At 36.5% G+C, this 25,394-nt stretch overlaps 1 protein-coding gene across 2 annotated transcripts; it reads left to right on the forward strand.

The window, feature by feature from the left end:
* Window positions 1-5,203: 5,203 nt before the first annotated feature.
* On the forward strand, window positions 5,204-21,427 carry LOC126830852 (cholinesterase 1). 2 transcript variants are annotated; one of them, XM_050561301.2, is made up of 4 exons: window positions 5,204-5,332; window positions 17,208-18,713; window positions 19,431-19,591; window positions 20,462-21,427. In XM_050561301.2, exons 2-4 carry the CDS (start codon window positions 17,215-17,217, stop codon window positions 20,569-20,571), a joined length of 1,770 nt encoding a protein of 589 aa, XP_050417258.1. In that variant the 5' UTR covers window positions 5,204-5,332; window positions 17,208-17,214; the 3' UTR covers window positions 20,572-21,427. The 2 variants fall into 2 exon arrangements, with proteins under 2 accessions (XP_050417258.1, XP_055958983.1); XM_056103008.1 differs by having other exon boundaries at window positions 19,431-19,651; window positions 20,462-20,582.
* The last annotated feature ends 3,967 nt before the right edge of the window (window positions 21,428-25,394 follow it).

Below are 25,394 nucleotides of genomic sequence, written 5' to 3' on the forward strand. Positions count from 1 at the left end.
ATTATTTCCGTTGTTACGATAAAACCAAAGTTTAGATTATCAATTTTGTGATTAGACAATCAACTAACAATTGTGTTTAAATCCATTGAAAATCCAAATTATTCGATGCGTTTGAGCGTTGATTATGGGCTTAGCATGTAAATAAATGTCTAATTAATCATTTATATAACATTTGAGGTCAAACGAAAGATCTGCATTAGGCAGATTTATCTCTTATATAATGCATCTTTAAAGTGGTAGCAGTAGGGAGAGAGAGAGAGAGAAATAGGGTTTAAAGTCCACTATACATAAACTTGGTCATTTCGGGACTAACATATGGTTCAATTGTATTTCAATAATTCGCGTGCGCGTAAGGTTCTTTATCAGTGGGAGGAAACCGGAGGACCCGGAGAAACCCCCACGAGGTTGGACAGGCGACCCTACCCCTGTCACGGGTAACCGGGGAATCGAAACCACACCATGCAGTTGACCGAATAACAGACCTTATGATGCAACGCGCATGTGCTAACCATTCGCCCCCTCCCCTCCCACTCACAGGGAATATACAATACATTCTAATATAAAATACATTGTGCCGTGTGTATAGAGAAAATATAACACCCTGCTAATATAAAATGCATTCTACTGGGTGTCGCATCCTACCCTGTGTATAAGGGATATATTACATATTCCTACAAAATACAGGGAATATATACAATACATCCTAATATAAAATACATCGTACCGTGTGTATAGACAAAAATATAATGCCACACAGGGAATAAGATCCACCGGATTGTGTGTATATGGATTATTATAACACCGTCTGGCGTCTAATACAAAATACATCGTACCGTGTGTACAGGGCATATATAATAATACAGAACTAGAAACAGACGAGGTAATTAGAAAGGAACTTTGCTATAACATCCGCTTCTGTTTAACTATTAATGACGACTTTCTGTTGAAACACGTGAAACCTGTTTAATGTTTTAATTCTGTTATAACACTAGTCAATAAACAGGTGTGTGCGGGTATGTGTGTGTGTGTGCAACTAAGTTGATTAAGTTTACAATCCACAGCTTTCAAGAGAAACCCACGAGATTAGGCAGGCAGCTCTACGTCTTGTTTGACAATATATAGTTAGGTCATTTCAAGACGTTTTCAAAAGAAACCTACGAGGTTAGACAGACGTCTTGTTACACAACATAAAGCTACGTCATTTTAAGACTTTTTTTTCAAGAGAAACCCACTATGTTAAGCTCGCAACACAATTTCTTGTTACACAACATAAAGCTACGTCATTTCAAGACTTTTTCAAGAGAAACCCACGAGGTTAGGCCGGCAGCACAACTTCTTGTTACACATCAGAAATTTGTTTGGAATCAGGTGCAAACGCAAGGGGTTAAATAGGAGACACTACTATGTATTGTATACAATCACGGGATCGAGCTCATGACTTTCATAGATGGTAGATTTGAAGATCCTTAGCCTAGAAACCGCCGCCTCGTCAACCGTATTATTTTCATGTCGCATTTAAAATAGAACCCGTTCAGTAATGCCACTCCGAAATAATTGTTTACGATGCAAAAGATCGATCGCATAGATTCCTACTTTAAAGACGCATTATGTAAGAGCCAAATCTGCTTATAGGGGAATTTTTGTCTAGTTCAAATGTTATATACATTATTATTTACACAAGAACATAATTAACTTTCTAGGCCATCGGATGGCTTAGATATTAAATAGATTAGACCAACCGTGGCCATATAATTGGTTGACGTTAAAATGGATAATCGAGACGTTGCTTTTTATCGTAACAATGGTACTTGACAATCGAGATCAATTCAGGCTATATCTTGTCAAAAATTCAAACGCTCATAACTTCGCCTAGAATAAGGTAGTTTCAATATATTCACGCTATTAATTATTTTACAACTATAACAGCAAGAACGATCAATTCTTTACATACATCTTACATAATGCATCTTTAACTCAAAACAACTGTATCGACTCCTTTCTGAAATTCCGTGATCTTGAAGAAATTGAATACCTGCGAGCTCATTACGCAAGCCTATTAGAGGCAATGGGTACATGTCAATCTATACAGAACGATCAATAGATCTAAAATGATTCATCAATCGATATTTTATTTTATTTGTATAAAATGCAGAATTATTTAATTGAACAAAACGAGCAGTTATGGAATATTGATTATTGATTAATGAGAATCGACATACTGTCAGCAACAAAGTTGTGACTCTATATTATGAAACACTGGTCATAGTTCCATGGAATACAACTACTGCTTATTATTGAGAGACCCTTTGACTAGAATCTATGTCTTCATCAAGCAATATCGGGTTATTTTTACTGAGCGGCGTTTCCACTAGGCTTATAAGACAGGGGCAAAGTTCTGTGGAATAAATTTACTGTTTGTTTCTGAGAGACTCTTCGACTAGAATCTGTTAGTCTTCATCAAACAATTATACCGGGTTCTTGTTACTGAGCGGCGTTTCCACTAGGATTCTCTATACATAATACATGGGTCACAGCTCTGTGGACTACATTTCCTTTTTATTACTGAGGGACAATCCGACTAGAATTATTTAATCTATATTAACTGTGTATTACTGGTCGACGTTTCGGCAACACTTCTCTGGACTCTATCAGTTAGACGGGACCTAATTCTATGGAATACAATAGCTGTCTATAACTGAGCGACGTTTCTGTTAGGATTCTTTAGTCTTAAAGGACAATATTGGTGCCAGTCATTATCACATATGTGATAGAACTGGTTAAACACGTTCCAAATATTTTATTTTCACAGAGATCATTGCTACGGTAGATGAGTAATCAATGTTTCAACAATAGGAAGTGACGAACGCAAAAGGAAAACACGAGTTATCCCTCTATATAACTGGCTGAAGTGACGGGTGATAACAGATACATGGGCGAATTTCTGCTCACTAAAAATTCCTTCGAAGACCAAAAGTTGTTATATGAGACTGTAAGAGTATATCTGACAATTCAAAAAATTAATTGCATGTCATTAGATAAGAGAACACGAGAAAAATAGAAACAGTCCGTACATTCACGGGTGTTTATTCATTCTGTACTTATAAAAACATGGTAATGCACGGACTTTTCTATTTTTCTTTCATGTTCTCTTATCTAGTGAGAGTCAATTTTGTTTATGAATTGTCAGATATCCGTTCACAGTCCCATACAACAACTTTTGGTCTTCGAAGGAATTATTAGTGAGCAGAAATTCGGCCGTGTATCTGTTATCACCCGTCAATTCATTCAGTTATATAAAGGGATAACTCGTGTTTTCCTTTTGCGTTCGTCACTTCCTATTGTTGAAACATTGATTAATCATCTATCGTAGCAATGATCTCTGTGATAAAATAATATTTGGAACGTGTTTATCCGGTTCTATAACATATGTGATAATGACTGGCACCAATATTTTCCTTTAATAATAAACCTCCACTGGCTTCAGATACACAAGACACGGTACTATAGGAATACAATAACTGAAAACTGGACGACGTTTCAACTAATCCACTCATCCATGTATAAGACCCGGGATAAAGACGGGAGAAGTCTGCAGTATGTCAAGTAACAAGCTATTTAACCTAGATGTCTATACACGTAAGTCAGGAACATTTAGAAATGCAAATGAAATGAAATGGAGTGTAACGTCCTACTGTTATGCTCCGACTGGGCTAATGAAGACGGACATCCGCCATACAGTGTGCTATGAGGGACATTTTGCCCGGGCAGCGGCACTACGGTCTACTCTTATATCGAATTCCAACTGCCAAGTGATCTTTTACATGCACGCCAATGAATACACAGATCGTCGGTTTTTCGTCCCATCCGAATGACTAGACAGTTGTCTTTGTCATGCCCTCCGTCCTGCGCCACTGACAAGGGGAAACGACGCCGGAAAATCATGATAAACTTTCTCGACCAATGCAGGGTTCGAACACGCGACCCCTAGGATAGCGAGCTAGCGTCTAACCCAAGAAACATTTAGATAAAATTTATACATTGAAAAATGAAAATGTATTTAAAGTGGTAAGTAATTTATATGAACGAATTGAATGGTGATATTTTATTTATATAGCGACGTCAAAGTTGCTTTTTGTTGTCATTATGCTTTATTCAGTTAGAGATGATATGAAATGATGTTTAACGCAGAATATTTTTCTCAGACAGCGGTCCTATGGCCTGCTTGTATTTCGAATTCCAACTGTCATAGATTATTTTACGTGCATGCCGATATTTTAAGATGTTGGTGTCATTTATTTTCGTTAGGGTTTCAGGGGCGGATCCAGGAATTTTTGCAGGAGGGGGTTTGCCAGGTTCTTGAGAAAACGTACCCCCCCTCCCCACGGCTTGAAATATTTTGAGAAATACATGGTCTCTATCGTCATTTTGGCGTATATACATACACATTGATCTTTTTAAACAGAGGAATCCAACATCCTGTTTGACGTCAATTTTTTATTATAAATTAATGCGATGACATTGTGAATCAATTTTATTGATGCAAAGCATTAATTGGGATATCACATATGTCTATATCATTATCTTGCGCTTCGAGTGCCCATCCTGTCGCACCATCTGGGGATAATTGATAAAGCACAATTATGACACTTTTCTCATAAAAAAGGTTGTTTTACAAAATATTTTATGTAGCTGAGCAGGGGGGGGGGGGCAAACCCCTCTCTGGATCCGCGCCTGGGTTTGTTTAAAATAAACTCGTATTCATTAGCCCAGTAGGACGTTAAACCCGATTTCAAGCCATGTTTTAAAATGAACTCGACATCGAGATCCTATTGATAGAATACGACCTCTATATGCAGTTATTGGTCACAGGTTGTGAGCCCTTTCTACGGTCTGATTCCGGTTTTTTATGATCTGAATTTACATTATAAATTAAGTGTATATTCGATTATTTACAGCGTAATTAATAGGAAATCTAACAATTTACAGCGCACCTGTAAGACCTCCCGATCCACCCCTTCCACACTACCCCATTTGTCTTTTCCCTATTCTTTGGAATTTGGATGGTGAATAAGAATCAAAGACGCCTTATAATAGCTCGTCTATCGGTCATGGAAAACGACCAATCGTTATAAGACTACCTTTACTGATAAATACACGCCATACATTATGTGTTTATTAAACACATGTAGACAACTGGAGTAGAGGCGAATTGTTAATAATATTCTATATAGCCTTTAGGCATGTTGTGATCGACTTAGTTCTAAAGACGGATATTTTTTTTTATGAAGTGCTAACTTACTGCGTGAATATTAAACACAGCAACACCTATCAAGTAAGTAGAGATATTAACATAATTATTGAATTTAAATGAAATAGCTTTGAACATTCTGTTTGTCATCACCGGACACGGGAACACGTCGTGTAGAGCGTTATGGGGTACATTTTGCCTGGACAGCACTAACGATTATACGGATGAACCTCGACTTTTTGTACAATCCGAAGGGCTTGGCGCTTTTCCGTGTCATGTCTTGAAAATCCTGAGAATCTTGTTATATCAAAGCGAGATCTTTAAGTCCTGGTAGTATACCTCCATACTTTCATATTTTTTGTAATATTTCCATAACCAGGATACGATAGATTAGAAGGCATCGGCCATTAATGATTTAATTTAAAAATGTAGAAGCCAGGCTAAATCTCGAATACCAATTATCGCTGTTACGATAATAAATAACCAATGCACACATCTTGTCAAAACTTCAAACAGTGATAGAGTAATATATTCATTTTGCATTATCTATTTTTGAACTATTATAGCAAGAACGGCTAGCTCTTCTAAATGTTACCTAATGCATCTTTAATTGCTTAATAATCCCGGTCGAGACGTGGTTCATTAATGAACAGTGGTATCATCGTATTTGATTTGATTTTGTTTATTTTTTTGCAATGTCTATATTCTGTCTTGTCCGCAGGTTTATCTTGTAGAGTTTGTTATGCGTGTAGTGTGGTCCTCCTGCACTTGTGTAATTGTAAAGAGTGAATCAGAGACCATAAACTATTATTATTATTATTATTGTTATTATAATTTAAGGAGCTAAATCGCTAATATTTGGGACCTAGAAATATGGATACAAATGGGTCGCAACGCATACAATAATGTAATATGAATGTATATAAACTAATTTACATTCAATCGTTTCTGTTTTTACTCTAATTTCTAATCAGTTATGTTCGGCGCAATACGCGAAGAGTGCAAATTGTATGACAGTCTTGGGTGTCTATGGGTATTCCAATCTACACCCGTAGTATTCACCTGTGGGATATGTTTAGTCACGTCCATCGAGTTACTTCATTGCAAATGGCGCTCGAAAACATTCTGGCACGCAATTCGTGTGCCAATTTTAAAATTTTCATTGCGTCTTAAGTATTGGATATCCGAAGCCCATCTTTTCGACAAAATAATATAAACTATGACAACGAATAGGATATCACAGTTGGACATTGAACTTTCTTTGTTAAGCTCAGCGATTGAGCTCGGTTGTTTTGGAATTGTGTAATCAATAATCCGCTTTTATATATAATATGGATTAATATGTCGTTTGTTCTTCAAGATTACACGGAATTATTTTTGCAATACGGTTTTATAGAAAGTGAGGTTTTACCTCGAATTTTGTTGTATTTGTTACATGAAATTTGTATTTACCAGTAATTCAAAATGTTTAGGTCCTACTGTCCGTAACTGTAGCTGGGTAGTTGTGGTTTTATTTGTGAAGTAAAAGAGTCGATGGAAACATATGATTATGTTAGGTGAAATGAATTTTATACACAAGTCGGATGGGCCTGAAATATTATATAAACTGTCCTACTGTCCGTAACTGTAGCTGGGTAGTTGTAGTTTTATTTGTGAAGTAAAAGAGTCGATGGAAACATATGATTATCTTAGGTGAAATGAATTTTATACACAAGTCGGATGGGCCTGAAATATTATAAAAACTATTAATTAGACATTTATTATGAAAAGACCATAATCAACTCTCGATCACATCTTATCTGTTCGATTTTCAGTGGATTTGAATCTAATCTGCTGTTTAACGTTCGTTGATGATTAAACGCAAAATTGGATAACGAAGACTTGACTGAACTTTTCAGCATCTAGTTTTTAACTATTATAGTCCGCTCTTTATCTAATCTCCCATAATGTATCATTAATTCAAATTGCTCACTGTCCGTTACTGTAGCTGGACAGTTGTAGTTTTATTTGTGGAAACTGTGTCAATCAATGTTAGGTGAAATGAATTTTATATACAAGTCTGACGTATCAGTAATTCAAATTGTGAACCGATCATCATTGTAGCTGGACAAATGTGCTGTGGTTTTGTGAAGGAAAAGAGTTGATGGAAACTAGACTATGTATGTCAATCAATATCAGATTAAATGAAAAGTCTGACGTATCAGTAATTTAAAATATTTACTGGTGGTTACTGTCGCTGGGCAGTTCTCTTTGTGAAGTATATGAAGCTATAAATGGGATTTATATGTGAATCAATATACAATTATTGATGCTATACGTGTATATGGATTATGGTTATTAACCTATTGGTGTATACCTGACAGCCACAGAACAGCTATTTTACCGCGAGGCTTAATTAATTGTTTTTTTCTATGTCGCTGTGATGTATTCCTCTGTCAATTTGGTTTGTTGGACAGGAGTAGTTGTCCGATGGTACTTAATCTACTGTTTTAATTGTATATAATATGTCGTGTCGTTGTAATGGGCTTCATCACTGACTGTAACATTCTGGTTTGTCGTTCTATGTTGACGGACAGGAGTAATGATTGTAGTAATGATGGTGGTTTAACGTCTGCTGTCGAAAAAGTGATATCGCAGAAAGTGTAGGACAGTTATCTACGTCACTGTTAATTTAACGTAAGAGATTTTCTGTGTATTCTAATGTTTCGGATGTAGTTTTATAATGATATGTATCCTTCAGACGAGACTGATATCAATATACTCTCTCTCTCTCTCTCTCTCTATGTATATACAGGTACTGACAACAACAAGTAATATCCATATATTCAATCAATAATTGCGGGCAATGTCCATTAAGTTTGTTTATTTATAGGTACTGATGAATGAATGAATAAATGAATGAATGAATGAAAAGGGTTTAACGCCATACTACTCCTCACCACGCAGGCTTATGAAGGCGGGAAAGTTCGGGTTACAGACGGCGGTTTCGGTCACCTTCGAGAGGCGAAGGAGCTGAACTTACCATGTGCCCCCCCCCCCCGCCTCCCCTCCCCTCCCCATAAAGAGAAGCAAATGTGTTTTCCGGGATAGTGGTAACCAGGATAGTGGTAACCTAGCATAAAGACAGTTATATTAACATCTTCTATTTCTGTGGTAACACCTCATTGGTTTGCACGAATAGAATGAATAGTCCGATCTTTTATACTCCTTATTAACGCCGTCACGTGTGTAAAAATAAAATAGATATTTGATTAACTTCCTTGTTAAACAAGTGTGCTAATAATAATATAAAGAAGACAGTTTGTAAAGTTTTATAACATCAACGATAAATATATGGTAGGTGTAATTCTTTATTAAAACATTTGGACCATGGCGTGACTTTTTTATGATGCAGGACGGAGGCCCTGCCAAGGACAGCTGTCTAGTCGTTCGGGTGGGACGAAAAACCGAGGTCCCGTGTACATATTGACGTGCACGTAAAAGATTCCTTGACAGTTGGAATTCGATATAAGAGTAGGCCGTAGTGCCGCTGTCTGACCACATTTCCCTCATAGCACACTGTATGGCGTATGCCCGTCTTCATTAGCCCAGTTCGGAGAAGAACAATAGGACGTTAAAACCCTATTTTATGTCATTTCATTTCATTTTAATTTTTTTTTAATAACCAGAAGCCTTTGGTGAAGAGTGTTTCAGTCGTCTGTGAGAGGCGAAGGAGCGGAGCGTACCGTGTAGCGCCCCCCCCCCCCCCCAACCAAGACAATTTGGACAATTTGACGCCCGTAAACGCGTTTTTCTGCTATTCCAAACCGTGAATACAGCGTTTTCATGAGCTTCAAAGTGGTATATTATAGCCACGTTTATAGAAGATGTAATATTAGAAATATACACGTTTTAACTTCTATTTTACATGTTCGTACCGTCGTTTTTAATGGTTTTCAAAATATTTTACTAAAGGTAGGTTAGAGCTTAATAAATAAATTAAGAGTAATTGCTCTTTAAGGGTATTATGTGTCATAGTGCGAAGTGTTTGTAAAATCAATACACACCTTCTCCATCCTTTCACACTCTTGTTTTCTTTCAAAATCCCTTGATACAATTCTTCTGCATCTTTTTCACACTTTCGCACCCCTAACATATTTTCATCTTATCAGAGCAAAACAATGGTTGTTTTGTTTAATGAACAAATGAATACACTCTCCACTTTCTCACGCTCTTTAGAGGAGATCACTCTCTTTAAAGGAGAGAGAGAAAGAGAGAGAGAGGGAGAGAGAGAGGGGGGAGTGTCCACTCGACACAAACTAGATCATATCGGGTCTTTAGCAGTGGGAGGAAACCGGAGGACCCGGAGAAAACCTTACTCATTGTCACGTACAATTGACTCAATGGCAGACCCTATGATACAACACGCACGTGTAAACCATTCGGCCGCCCCCCCCCATCTTTTTAAAGGGGTTTGTTTCTGAATCCCCTTATACAATTCTTCATCTATTTCGAATTCATAATCTTTTCATAACAAAAAGAGTCAACATCTATTCCACTTACCCTCCATTAAACATACATTATGCAAGAGCTATATCTGCCTACTGCAGATCTTCATTAGGCCTGAAATGTTATATAAACTATTAATTAGACATTAATTCACTTATTCAGACCATAATCAACTCTCGATGGCATCGCTAGCCTGCGATTTTTATTGGATTACGTTCTGATTTTCTGTTCGATTTCCATTCATAATTAAATCAAGAAATGGATAATCGAGACTATGTTGTTTATCCTACCGACTTTAGTAATGATGATCGAGGTTATTCCAATATTCAATCGCTAAAATCTCGGTTCATAGTAGATCAATTTGACTGAAATTTTCAGCAAATTGCCTTTACATTATCTAGTTTGTAACTATTATAGTGAGAATTGCCAGCTCTGTAACTAATCTGTAACTAAACTAAAAGAATAACGTCTATGGCCATTTACCAATTTATTAAAATGTTTTGGCATTAAGCAACACGCCCATCATATCCATTATCACCACAAGGATCACAGACGGAGAATAATTATATAAAAGTGAAATGACAGATATACAACAGAATACCACTGGTGTGTATCAAATTAACTAGGGGGTTTTAGTCCGACAATTTTATTAAGTTTTTGTCTTGCAAGAACGGATATTGTGAATTTCGAAAAGCGTCACTAAAAGGAAATAGGGCTAAACGATAGGGGTTCAATCGACCATGTCCGTTCTTTAATCCCAAATAGGGTGGACTGGTTAACTTAGCCTTGGAAATTCGTGAATATAAATGAATTATGGTTCAGAGATGGACCGAAAAGATGGCGGCTTGAGGGAAAGTATTAAGGTTTATAGAATGCCCTAGGTGTCTAAAGTGCCACGTTTCTAGCTCTCGCTGGCTGGTATACGTTTGACTTGCGGTAGTGGGTTTGACCCCTATATGAGTGAACATGTATGTGGCTTGGCGAAGGTAGATGGTGGAATTGGTTAATTGTTGGACCACTGTTCTTTTGGTACGACTATTTCATATTGTGTATGACCTCTTTTGTCTTTTAGTCTGCATTATTGTGCCTTTAATTCTAGTGTTCTATTGAAAACGCGTAAGCGCCATATTAGTTCGGTACTTGACGAAAGACAACGATGTGGTATTCATATTGCTATGTACGCTGTACTCGATCCTACAATTTTTGTGTACTAAACCTTCAGGCGTACCCTGCCGCGAGTTCTGTAATTGCAAATGTTATTACGTTTCCGACCGTTTGTCGGTGCGAAGCTATGTGACGGATTCTGTTATTACAAGGCACAACATAATTAATAGCAGCCGTGGACAAGATAATCTGTTCTAAATGACGTCATCTTTGTTCCCAAGCCACGTACATATTCCGACTTCAATGCAGAGGCACGCCAGACATGAGGTGACGCCGGAGAAGACCATTCTTTCTGACTCGACATGCGACCAGAGGAGCCTGCATGCAAAGTGGAAAGATTTTCCATATTAGAAGCGCCCGTTCTTGCGAAGATAGATAGGTTAGCTTGAAACTATAGACCAAAATAGTGTTACGGGTTTTAAAAAAGAATATCAAATCATTTGTGACTGAAAAGTCACACCACAGTCACCTCCTCAGTCATTAGGTCATCAATGCAGAGGCAGGCCAGACATGAGGTGACGTCGGAGAAGACTATTCTTTCTGACTCGACTTGCGACCACATGTTAGAAGCGTCTGTTCTTGCGAAGACAGACATTTTAAAGCAGCCATTTTGCTGTCCGTATATAGATAGGTTAGCTTGAAAGTATAGGCCAAAAAAATGTTACGGGTTTTAAAAAAGAATGTCAAATCATTTGTGACTGAAAAGTTACACCACAGTCACCTCCTCAGTCATTATGTCATCGGCCAAGAAATCGAATTTCCTAATTCTTCTTAGCCTATTTCTGACCATTTTGTCGGAATTGTTCCTTCGGTACAATTGCCGAATTGTATATCCTTCAATTAATTGCGTCCTTCATAAATCCTTTTCCGAGAGACTTTTTCAGATGGCGTAATCCATAAGATTCAGGTCCGGGAACTTCAACGGTCACTGATCATTTTTTTATAAAGTAAGATAAGAGGTTGGGTGGCCGAACATAAAATTCTACACTTTAAAGACTCTATGCGTTATTTTAGCGTAATACTATTGTGAAGGTGGAATCTCTAATTATAGGGATATGAATCCAAAAAATGGTTCAAATCCGTTCAGTATTTAAACGGATATGACGAATTAATAATTTAAATAGAGTATGCTGGCCCCTATGTAACAAGCCCGTCGCCATTTTAAATGGGTCTTTTTTTAAATCCGATTATATCCCCGTCTTCATTAGCCCAGCATAGGAGCAGAACAGTAGGACGTTAAACCCCATTTCATTTCATTTCATTTCATTTCATTTCCGATTATATCCAATCCGTGATATTGTTTAGCCTTGATATTTTGATTTTCTTTTCTTATTTAAATGTTATATTATTGGGGATTAAAGGCGCATTATGGGAGATTAGATAAAGAGTTGACAGTTCTCGCTATAATAGTTTAAAATAGATAACGTATATAGAATAAGCTGAAAATTTCAGTTTAATTTCTCCACTTAGACCCGAGATATTAGCTATTATTGTTGATTAAAGGCGCATTATGGGAGATTAGATAAAGAGTTGACATTTCTCGCTATAATAGTTAAAAATAGATAACGTATATAGAATATGCTGAAAATTAATTTCAGTTTATTTTCTCCACTTAGACCCGAGATATTAGCTTTTGAATTATAGGCTAGCCTTGATATCATTACTGAGGTCAGTAATTGAAAACAATGTCTACATTATCCATTTTTACGTTTAATTATTTTTCAAAAAATGTATTCCAATCCGCTACATATCGCAGCGATGCCATTTAGGGTTGATTATGGTCTGGATAAGTTAATTAATGTCTAATTAATAATTTACATAACATTTTAGGCTCAAAGAAAGACCTGCGATGGGCAGATTTAGCTCTTGCATAATGTATGTTTAAGCTGTGAAAATTTGATTTTTTCGAAAAATGCACATACTTGAATAGCATACAGCGTCAACAATAATATCGGGTCATGACAGTAACTCGCGGAGTATTGACAAATCATACTCACTGTCAACAAAGAGTTCGAAATGTCATTGGGTTGAACATATCATTATAGGCCTACAGATATAGTCTGACACTTCTTCTTCCGATGGGTATTATCGGCCAGGGACTATAACAGTGTACATAAAGTTTATATAGGACTATTGTCATGCAAATGCAATGGAGCGGCAATAAGCTGGGGCATTAAGTTGTATAAATAACGACGGCCAAGCTCTGTTATCAAGGTCGCCTGTCTGTCATACAGTTAGGACATTCGGTGTCGTTACAGGTTAGTATAGTAAATATTGTGGTAAAATATAACATAATTTTATTCAGTAAAATGCTCACGGACCTTACGGTACATGATTTGAAATAAATTTATATCTTAATGTGGACTTGATGATATTATTATACGTTAAAGGCTCAATACCACTCTTGTTGTAACTGAATAATATGTCCCAATCTTTATTCTGGTCAACAAATTGTACTATTTTACAATATTCCAATTAATTGATGATACAAATTTCATCTTAACACACATAATTAAAAAAATTGGAAAAATTCAACTAAATGATTTGAAAAGCCTGACGTAAAGCTTTTCAAATATTTTTGAACCCTTTGGACAAGAAAATAGGATTTAATGGATAATTTACACAACAGGTAGGACACTAACACATCTAGTACTTAGAATAAGGCTATTTTTTATTTTCTGGAGCTGTCAAGCCAGCAAGAGTGTTATTGTCCCTTTAAAGAAGTGTTCTTATAACCAAGTTAGCCGTAAACTGTGTACCTGTACAGGACACCATATTCTTTAAGGCCATTCCAAGGGATTATCCAGTCTGCCGCCCGCCCCCGATTCAGTGGAAGAGGGGTGTCTGACAAGGAAAACGACTGGTTGTTTGGACGATTTGGAAAACTTGGGTCAACCCGTGTACCTATTCACTTGAACCTAAAATAACCATTTTCAGTTTGATTTCTATGGAGCGTAGATGAAATCGCTTCTGTACAGGCCTGCTCGGCATCATAGCACATTTGTGCAGTAGGACGTTAAACCCAATGTTATTTGATTTTAAATCGTGAATTGAAAGTAGATTGATCAGTTGTATTATGGGGTAAACCCTCCATTATCAAATACTTGTTTCAAAATATTTAGCTGAAGTAAGTTTGGTTATGAAGTAATATTTTGATATTTCAAAATTAGCTTAGCGCCAGGAATCTTTTGGTCAAATTGATATAAATTTTCATTTCGACAGATAGACCAATGAAACTAACATAGTGTTATGGTAATTTGCGTTTGCTATGAGGGGGTACTGATGCAATGCGAGTGAGAGAGGAATGTCAGACAGCGGGTCTGGTATTGTGTCCCTTCTAAAAAACTGTATACACTTTCGACCCTTTAAGCGTTTTCATTACCGAAACAGACTCCCAATATGACGCCATTTCCAGATATTGTAAATCTGTTTTTTATTACCTATATTTGGAAATTAAGACCCGTGGGATTCAACATCTATGAAGTCATTAGACTAAACACGACATTTTAACCATGCAGCTTTATCTAAACTCATTTAAACTAGAGAACAAAGCGTTTTAGCAGATGAAAGACATTATATATAGTGGACTAATGTGGTGCAAGTTGTTATTAAAAACATAGATCAAATACATTATATAGGTTCAATATGGTCGGTAGAGGGAGTTGGCTTATACCGGGTGTTTACTCTTTATAATAAAATGCAAATCATTTTAATGGAACTCCAACTTCAGAAGTATGGCGGCTTAAAGGGGCGCACACAAATAGGTCGTAAACTTTGTCCGCGATATGGTTTTATAATGAAAGCGGACGTTAAATAAAATCATTGTACACATTATAGTTTCATATTAAATTGTACTCCCCCGTCTTCTATAACGAACTTTGAAGATTGGTGCCTTTTTAAATATTCTGTGATTGAATGGGATTTGACGTATTTTTGAGACACTACATCGGTCATTTGCAATGGTCAAGTGTTCAAATCGTCGAATACCTAACGCCATGGGCCTGCAAAGGAATATTGTCTAGTCTCGTTCGGATGGTTACGAAAATCCGAGTTCCCGAGTACACTTTGACAGTAGGGGATCACGGTGGCTAAGTGGGTAAGACGCTGGAAATCTAGCCTGGAGGTCGGGAGTTCGATCCCTGCATTGACCGAGAAAGTTCTGACGTGGTTTCCCCTTGTCAGGGATGCAGAACAGAGGGACGAAAAACGGAGGTTCCGTGTAGACATTGACAGTCGGAATTCGATATAAGAGTAGACCGTAGTGCCGCTGTCCGGGAAAAATTTCCCTCATAGCACACTGTATGGCGTATGCCCGTTTTCATTAGCCCAGTTAGGAGCAGAACAGTAGGACGTTAAACCCCTTTTCATATCATTTCACCGACCATTGTGTAGATTTGCGGGATTGGAACAACAATTTTATTTAGAGCTTACCGTTTAATATCCCCTAAATATACCAGGGAGAGCCCCTTTAAAGCGCTGATAGACGATTAGTCGTGCACTCATGTACTGTTGGCCAAACACCTCAAAGTAAATATATAGGTCATAAGACATTGGGTTTGAATCGGACAAATATGGGCGATAACATTTCACGTTTAACTCGCTGAATCATGTTTACTTAATCTGAAAATATATTAAGCAATACGATTAATAAGTACAAGGCATTAGCTTAACATGTTTACTTCGGTAATATCGTTGACCGGATTATGTACGTTTGTGATATGGATCAACATGTGAGACATCGAGAGAGAGAGAGAGAGAGAGGGGTTGACGTCAACTCGACACAAACTAGGTCATTTCGGGAGTAACATATGGTGTAATTGTATTTCAATAATTCGCTTGCGCGTTGGGGTCATTAGCAGTGGGAAGAAACCAGAGGACACGGAGAAAACCCACGAGGTTCGACAGGTGACCCTACTCCTTGTCACGTACAACCGGGGATTCAAAACTAAGCCAGTTGACTCAATGACCGGCCTTATGATACAGCGCGCATGTGCTAACCATTCGGCCATCCAACCCCCTGTGAGACAACAAACAAAACGAATCAACACACCGAAATAATATGGTTCACTCCCATTTCGACGACGTCCCATTTCGACTACATCCCTACGTCCCATTTCGACTATTCCTCATTTTGACTACACCTCATTTCGACTACAAATTTTATTACCCTCAAAATCCTGACCCCAACTATTCATTATAAACTGTTCCCCTGATTAAAAGATGTAATTAAAAGAGGTAATGATTCTTGCTAAAATAGCTTATTCATTATATATTATAGCTTGTTTTCTTTTACATCAAAGCACAAATATCAATTCGGAGTAAATTTTTGTTGAGTTTAATACTTGCTTATCTATATATATTTGTTATCTTATTAGAATTTCTTTATAATAAACATTGTAGGCTAATTGGGATGTTCTATAGAAGAATCTATTTTAGCTATACAGATGATATATAAGTAGGGATAATAGAGACTTTTGGCAAGCGGAATTTTCCCATCCGTATCACGTATCCGTATCTTATACGTGATACGTTGCGTCAATGTAGTTTTAGAGTTTTGGCAGATTTTCGCGTCGTGTACGTATGCGTCGATCAGCTGAGCTTAGTTCTATTACAGCATGATGGCAGATTATCTACCAAGATCACCATCAGTACTAGTCAAGTGCCTATTATAGCCGACAATTCCCAGAGGGAATGAAGTCGCTCGACAGTCGCTGAGCTAAAAAAAAAATTAATGTCGAATCTTATTTAAAATCTTCGACTTCGACTCGACTGCAATTTTTGGTTTCACTAATGTATCATTTCAGAAAGTTTATACCCGTTTACCACAGAATAAAATCATTTACAGATTTGCAGCGTCTAAAAGTAGCAAAAAAGACGGTAAAAAGACACAACAATGTTATACGGACCTTTTCCGGATGAAAGCTGTACGATACGTGCTGCCGTATCCGTGTGCCGTATCACGTATTAGAAATACACACACATTGATTACGTCACACGCAAAATCCATACGGATACGCGAAGCGGACCAGAAATTTACGCTTGCCAAAAGTCTCTAACAAAACCACCTGACCGAAAAATCTGTTATTATAAAGCTATAGTCGAAATGGGGCGTAGTTGAAATAGGAAGCTACCATTTCAATGAGTTTATTTGGAGGACTTGCTAGTTATCCAAAAATATAAAAGTTTGTACATGTATCGATACGTAGTACTGATTTTAGTGTTATTCTCATTAATCCTTTTTATTTTTCAGATTAAGGATGGGTCGTTTGATTTAATGTTATACTGATTAATCATGTCTCTTTTTCAGATTAAAGATGGGTCGTTTGAAGATCTTGATAGCTTTTCTTCAAGCGTTTTTGACATTTGTTCGTGTTCAAGCGCAACCAGCGATACTTACAACGCATGGGCGTGTGGAGGGATTCCGACAGACTGTGATGGACATTGACGTGGATACATATTATGGAATACCGTTCGCTCTGCCGCCTGTCGGAGATCTACGATTTCAACCTCCTGTCGATGTCAGACCCTGGAACGATACACGCAATGCCACAACGAGGCATAACTCCTGTCACGCCGTCATAGACACGGCATTCGGACGTCGAAAGGGTGTGGAAATGTGGAACCCTAATACACCCATGAGCGAGGACTGTCTGTATCTCAACGTGTGGATGCCTCGCGGGGTTTCCTTATCGACCAATAAACCAATGGCAACCATGGTTTGGATTTTTGGCGGCGGTTTCTGGGCCGGCACTCCGACACTGGATGTCTACGATGCGAAATATCTAGCCGCCTTTAACGATGTGATCGTAGTCTCGATCAATTATAGAACTGGACCTTTGGGATTTTTATATCTAGGCACGCAAGATATACCTGGAAACATGGGGCTACTCGATCAACAACTAGCACTGCGTTGGGTTTTCCAAAATGTAGAAAATTTCGGAGGAGATAAAAGTATGATAACATTATTTGGTGAGAGCGCGGGAGCTGCAAGTATAGGCCTTCATTTATTTAGTCCTGGGTCTAAAGATTATTTCAGTCGTATTATTTTACAAAGTGGATCTCCTTTGGCGGATTGGGTTTTGATGCCAAACAACGAAGCCGAGGAAAGGGCCCGGATGTTTTCTAGTAGCGTCGGTTGCGATGTCACTGACAAAGTAGCAGCGTTTAACTGTTTACTGACAAAAGACGCATCAGTTTTGACTGAAGGACAGTGGAATGTTGTGGAAGGTGGTTTACTAGATGTTCCGTTTCCCCCCGTGGTGGATCGAGAGTTTCTCATGGACGAACCTCGCAAGCTACTTGCTACTGGTGACTACAAGCAGACAGACGTATTGATGGGGGTGGTGAAAGATGAAGGTTCATATTGGCTTTTGTACGGATTACAACAATATTTTGGTTTGGAAAACAACACAACTTTAACTCGTTCTGATTTTATGACGTGTTTGAATACGTTGCTCTTCGGAATGGGCGAGAAAGTGAAAGAGGGTGTTGCTTCTTTTTATGTGGATGGTGTACCACCAGTGCTTAGAGACTCATATCGCGATATCTTAGACGATATATCGGGGGATAACGTATTTAAATGTCCCGTCATAGAATTTGGAAATATCATTTCTAACCGTAGTAATGTTTATCTGTTTACGTTTAATGAAAGGGTGGATTCATTGCCGTGGCCGGAATGGATGGGAGTACCTCACGGATATGAAATAGAAGTAGTCTTCGGTCATCCACTAAACCCTGCGTTGCAGTATACTCCTTCGGAAATTGAACTGAGTAAAAAAACGATGAAATATTGGACAAATTTTGCAAAAACGGGGTAAGTTCACATGTAGTTCTAATTTTAAGGGATAACTACACAATAGTTAAAGGGCCGAACAAACACTGCTTGAATACTATAGATATTGGTCCAGAAGGACGATCATTCCAACAGAAATCATCTGGAGGTGTTAGAATAGGGTATTCGTGAGATAGTATAAACGATGTTTGAATACAATTAGATATCCGATTAATATAATATGGGAAGCCATGCACTGTAAAGAAAAGGAACAAGTTGGCTTCCAATCTATCTGATGAAAATACAGATCTATATTTCCTTTCGTTTTTTAACACTTTCGATAGCTTCATTGCATTAAGATCTGAACTGTTGTAATGGGTGGTCGAGTCAGGGGTCATAAAAGCGACTTTTGACCATATGGTGTCAGTCATTTTATGATCAATCAGCGTCTGTGTTCCACTTGTCTACCCACAATTCAACAGACCATTTGATTGGCTACTCTTTCACATCACCAACGCTTCCTGATCCTGGTGTAGACTTATCTGCGATATCACCCAAGGTGGTTGCGGACGTTAAGTCTGACATCAAGTCAAATGAAATCTTGAGGTAGCTAAGACAAGTGAAACAAAATTTTGAATATAAAAAAAAGAAACGAAATAGAGTCTGTTTTAATACAAAATGTCTCGAATTGTCCGTTTTGTAGAAACCATAAAATGACACCGTTTGATTCGAGATATATAAATATTGTTGTTGTTTCAGAGATCCAAACGGGTTAAACCTGGCTGTATGGCCGAGATATAATGTCACATCCCAGGATTACGTTATTCTCGACTCCAGCACGACTAACTACATACAGCACGGTCTGCGCACTTCACGGTGTTCCTTTTGGTCTTCCATAGTTCCATTAATACAGAATACAGGTTTGTAACCATGGTATTTTGGGTGGCGGTGCTAACACTAATTAAAAACAAACAGTCCAGGTAAACACAGCCAGTTATTGTTCAAATCTTGCATGCTGCTTCTCAACAATGCTTCGCATGATGGTGTTTAAGATTTAAACCGAAATACAATTTAAGCCTACATATTGTTAGTGCACGTTGAATACCCCCTTACAGCTGTAACACAAATACAAACACGAAATGACACTGTACTCTCCCTGTTCCTGCAGTTATTGATTGTCCCTTGGTTTTATCCCCCCCCCCCCATCCCCTGCTGATATCTGTTGCCCTCGTGCTTTCTTTCACCTAGCCCAGCCGATCGACCCAATTAGCTGTCGTATCACGGTGGATGTTGTGTGTAAGGCAGAGTAATCTATACTTTTGTTTACAAATATCTGGCATTGTGTACTGTAATCAGATGTAAGGGATACATATTACTATTATTATAATATTATTATTATTACACCAAGACCATAAACCGCGTTATAAATTTCACCTAAATTCAGAATATACTGGTTCTATTTTTGAATATAAAAAAGCCTATTTATTTATTTCAGTTGATATATGCTTGATAACGACTTTTGAAATCTAGTAATAATAATAAATTAAGTGTTATCCATAAATATAAGAAAGCATATATCGGATTTTTGTAGGAGTTTTATCCCGCTCAAATAAATTATAAAAGAACGATTTGCTTCAATTAATCTAATAGGCTTTGTCATCGAATAACAACCCACATAAGTGTCAAATATCGCCTATAATCGAGTCTCCACAGGGGAAATTATGTGTACACTTGAAACAAAAAGGTTTAATAGAACGCTAATAATTTGTAATTTTCACTATATATTTCAGATGACAAAACGACGAAACCACCGGAAGTCTGTACCAATGGAACGTCTGCTTATTATAGTATTGCATGTATATCTTTAATTACCATTTTTACATTGTACATAGGATTTTAACATTTAATTATCAGTTAAATTTTGGTTTAGAAAATAAACAGGGTTCGTCCGGGAAAGTCAAAAATTTAATTGCATAATTCCATGTTAATTACACCACCGTCCCAAATAAATGTGAAATAATATCAAGCGTTTTAGAAGTGATATCAGATCAGGCGTTTTCAATGAGGTATCATGTGTTCTATAAGTAATATTAGGTAATATATAAGCGGTATAATATGATATACAGCGTTTTAGAAGTGGTATCAGATGTTTTCGAAGTGGTATCAGATGTTCTCGAAGTAATATTAACTAATATAGTAGTGGCATCAGTGATGTTAGGTAATATATAAGCCGTATAATATGTTATCGAACTGGTATCAAGTGTCCGTGAGTGATATCAAGGGTTCTATAGGTGGTATCATGTGTTCTATAGGTGTTTTCATGTGTTCTATGGGTGGTATCGGGTGTTCTAGAAGAGGTATCATGTGTTCTATAAGTGGTATCAGATATTCTATATGTGGTATTATGTGTTTTAGATATGGTAAGCACACACAGTCTCTTGCCTCACAAGCTATAATATTTATGATTAAAAAATGGAATGAAGCATGCAATATTTTTTATGACAGAATCAACATATATATATTATTATAATTTAGCATGTATAATTTGAATTTCGTGGGTTTAATTTTAAAGCGGCGATTGTTCGTACTTGGTTTTTTTTATTTATTCCATAAATAAAGATTTAATTTTATTCTATTTTAAAATAAATATACATGATTATAGATGGTTGTAGTTCAAAATAACATAAATATACATAAAAATGGTTGTATTTTATCATCAATAGAGATTGAAGCTGATATGGTTCTATAGATATAGATTTAAATTTACATGGTTCTATTTTATCATAAAAATATATTTAAATTTTCGATATGGTTCTATTTTCTCATAAATATGGATTTAAATTATTTTTCGACGTGTTTCTATTTTGTCATAAATGTAGATTTAAATTTACGATATTTTAAAATTACGACAGGGTTCTATTTTATCATAGAAATATATTTAAATTTTCGATTTGGTTCTATTTTATCATAAATATAAATTTACAATCACGGTGTGGTTATATTTTAACATTACGATAGGGTTCTATTTTATCATCAGTATAGATTTAAATGCACGACATGATTCCATTTAATCATCAGTATAGATTTAAATTCAAGACACGTCTCTATTTTATCATAAATATTAATTTATATTTACACTATAGTTCTATTTTGACATAAATATAGATTTAGATTCACGACATGGTTCATAAAGATTCACGACATGGTTCTATTTTTTCACAAATAAACATTTAAATTTACGATATGGTTGTATGCTATCATCCACATAGATTTAAATTTACGATATGGTTATATTTTATCATACACATAGATTTAAATTTACGATATGGTTATATTTTATCATACATGTACATAGGTATAAATTTACGATATGGTTGTATTTTGTCATAAATATGGATTTAAATTTACAATATGGTTGTATTTTGTCATAAATATGGATTTAAATTTAGGATATGATTGTATTTATACATTACGAGGAAGGGGGGGGGGGTCTATTTTATCCTAAATATAGATTTAAATTAATGACGTGGTTATATTTTATCATAAATTTACGATATGGTTCTATGTTATCCTAAATATAGATTTAGATTTAAATTTCCGATATTGATATATTTTATCATAAATATAGATTTAAATTTAAGATAATTATGCTTATAATTCATTATAAATATTATAGATTTAAATTTACGATATGGTTCAGTTTTAACATTGAAATAATTAAATTAATGGATGACTTTTAAGGCATTTTTCATGTATATTTTTTAAAATAATAAGACAGAATATATATTGTAGCAATGAATTCAGTTTAACCTCTATCATACTTCAAATTTAATTACGGAGTTCTGAAACTCACAGATGGAATCAGTAATATAAGTTTGAAAATTTATTCATGCATTCACCAATTTCGTTTCACTGGAAAGAAATATAAATATATGTCTATAGTCTTAATACTATTTTTATTTTATTACGAGAAATGTGAATTATTACATTTTCAAATGTAATGTGATATCTAGTGTAGGTAGAATAAGCATGCATAACTAGTATACACGACAAATCTCAGATTTAAATATCTGGACATTTTATTGTAATTTTGAAATGTTGCCAGAATGGGAGTACATGTACTTTCATTTTGAAGGATTGAAAGTTTCTATTTGGATTTTTTTTAAACGGTTGATTTGAAATAATTAAGTTGTTATTTGAAAAAAATTCAATTGTTGATTTGAAAAAAAAATCAATTGTTGATTTGAAAAAAAAATCAATTGTTGATTTGAAAAAAAAATCAATTGTTGATTTGAACAAAATTAAATTGTTGATTTGAAAACAATTCAATTGTTGATTTGAGATAATATATTTTTGATTTGAATAATCCAATTGTTGATTTGAAAAAAGAAATCAATTGTGAATTTAATATAATTCAACTGTTGATTTGCGAGTCGATATGAAATAATGTGATGGGGTTTTACGATATGGATGTCTTTCTGTATATAAATCTTAGATGCATGCACTATTGAGATATATCTGATTGTGATTTTAGTTAATTAATGCATTTGAATTTAGAGTTTCAGCGTCCATAAATGTCACTTTGTGTATCCGTCTGTAAATCCCTGATACGTCATATTAAGCAATACGAATCACTAATGATGAATCTCGAATAATGGTTCAGTTGTGTTCAGTAATTCCGAAGATATGTGGAATAGAAATGTCATCGATCTATGCTGCTCGCTATACAATAAGCCCGTCGCCATTTTGTTCCAGACGGGTAATTTAATGATAGCTCCGTTTTAAATCCGATGACGTCCTATAACGGATATTATATAGCGTTGGTATATGGATTTTGTTTTCTTAATTGAATATTAAATAATCAATCTGAGTACATATCAGCTTGGATTAAGCCGTGAGAAAATTGAAATTTTAGCGGCAAATACCATTGGCGCATCGTTACTTGAATACAAAGTCTACACGTGGTTGACCAGGCGTTTTAACGAGTAATGTCCTGAACCGGATCTAGTATAATCCCTACACCCGATATCACAGACAATGGTCTTACTTCGTTTTAGTATATTCTGTGCACGCGCATGTAGGGTCTTGCCAATCTGTTTCACAGAGAATTGCGAATCTAGTAATATCTCTGTCAAAGATGACTGCCTTATACACGTGTCGTCACAGCACGCGGCGTCAATCATTGGCTGAATGGCGCGTGCATTGTTTACATAAGACGTTACTGCTTCGGGCAGAATGCTGCCTTTTAGTCATTTTAATACCCATTTACACTAAATAGGAAATAATTTTTACCTACAAATACGTCAAACGCCTTTATTTATTTTTCCAATACATAAAAAAAAAAATGTTTTGGGAATTTAATTTGTCGCAGGAAAAAAGTTAATATTTCTGGCTCATTAAGTCGCATCGATGCCATCCTTGTCAGTGATTGTAGCGGCCTAGCGAAAATTCACCGCTGATCAGTGTGGGGTCTTGCCTGTGGGAAACCGGAGTATTCGGAGTAACCGACGAGGTTGAGAAGCCGCCCCACCAAGTCACATACGCTCACTCCACGGAATGAAACCACGGCCGTGCCTCAAGAGGTGACAACCCAGTTAGAGCGGGATACTCTAGACCACTGGGCCATCTCAACCCACTAGGTCACAAAAATATATATGTAGATAAATTGGTGCTAAATTAAATGTGCCTTAATGTCTCAGATTTTTACCATTTTGTTAGCTTTTGTGTGTTTGTTTTTTTTTAAAATAAAATAATAAATATGACATTTTAATCCATGAACATCTGGTTAATTTTAATTTCTGTTGTTTTAGTGGAGCGACTAACGTGTTATTTCTACGGGAATCGTTCACTTTGTGATAAAAGTATCAAACTTTATCCGGAGTAGTGTTATACATATGAAGGATCATAAACAATATACCCCCAAACAACGACGTGGCCTATTGGCCGTCATCTTAAATTTCAAAATGCTCACCAAAATAACCTATTGTTGTTCAATTCTCCAATGGTTTCCTACTTTAGGTGTTTTAACTAACTACACATTCATATCGGGGGAGAGAGAAATGGGGTTTAACGCCCACTCGACACAAACTAGGTCATTTCGGGACTAACACATGGTTCAATTTTATTTCAATAATTAGCTTGCGCGTAGGGGTCTTTAGCAGTGGGAGGAAACCGGAGGACCCGGAGAAAACCCACGAGGTTGGACAGGCGACCCTACTACTTGTCACGTACAACCGGGGAATCGAAACCCCGCCAGTTGAATGAGTGAAATGGAGTTTTATGGCACGTCAGCTCCAACCGGGCTATATGGTGCCAAACATATGGTGAGATGTCCAATGGTATGCGGATCTTTAATGTGCCGCCGAAGAACCTCATCCTATCTGGCTCACCATACAATACTGCACTCCTTGTTGGTAAGCCTGCAGTCCCCATTAAAACATCGACAACACTTTGCCTTGTAAGAACGATATCGAGGTAATTCAGCCGGAGATTTAAATTAAAGATACATTATGGGAGATTCGGTAATGAGTTGGCAGTTCTCACTATAAAAGTTAAAAACTAGATAATGTAAAGGCAATTTGGTGAAAATTTCATTCAAATTGATCCACTATGAACCGAGAACTAAGCGACTGAAATTCCCATAAGCCTCGGTCATCATTACTAAAGTCAGTACGATAAACAGCATAGTCTCGATTATCCATTTAATCGTTTAATCGAGAAGGA

Source organism: Patella vulgata, chromosome 8 (assembly GCF_932274485.2).
Source record: "Patella vulgata chromosome 8, xgPatVulg1.2, whole genome shotgun sequence".
NCBI classification, from domain to species: Eukaryota; Metazoa; Mollusca; class Gastropoda; family Patellidae; genus Patella; species Patella vulgata.

Bases quoted from the DNA above. Each gene is read 5' to 3' on its own strand.
- LOC126830852 (XM_050561301.2), top strand. From the start codon at position 17,215: ATGGGTCGTTTGAAGATCTTGATAGCTTTTCTTCAAGCGTTTTTGACA. The intron at 18,714-19,430 runs GTAAGTTCACAT...TTGTTGTTTCAG, and splicing joins ACAAATTTTGCAAAAACGGG to AGATCCAAACGGGTTAAACC. The intron at 19,592-20,461 runs GTTTGTAACCAT...TATATATTTCAG, and splicing joins TCCATTAATACAGAATACAG to ATGACAAAACGACGAAACCA.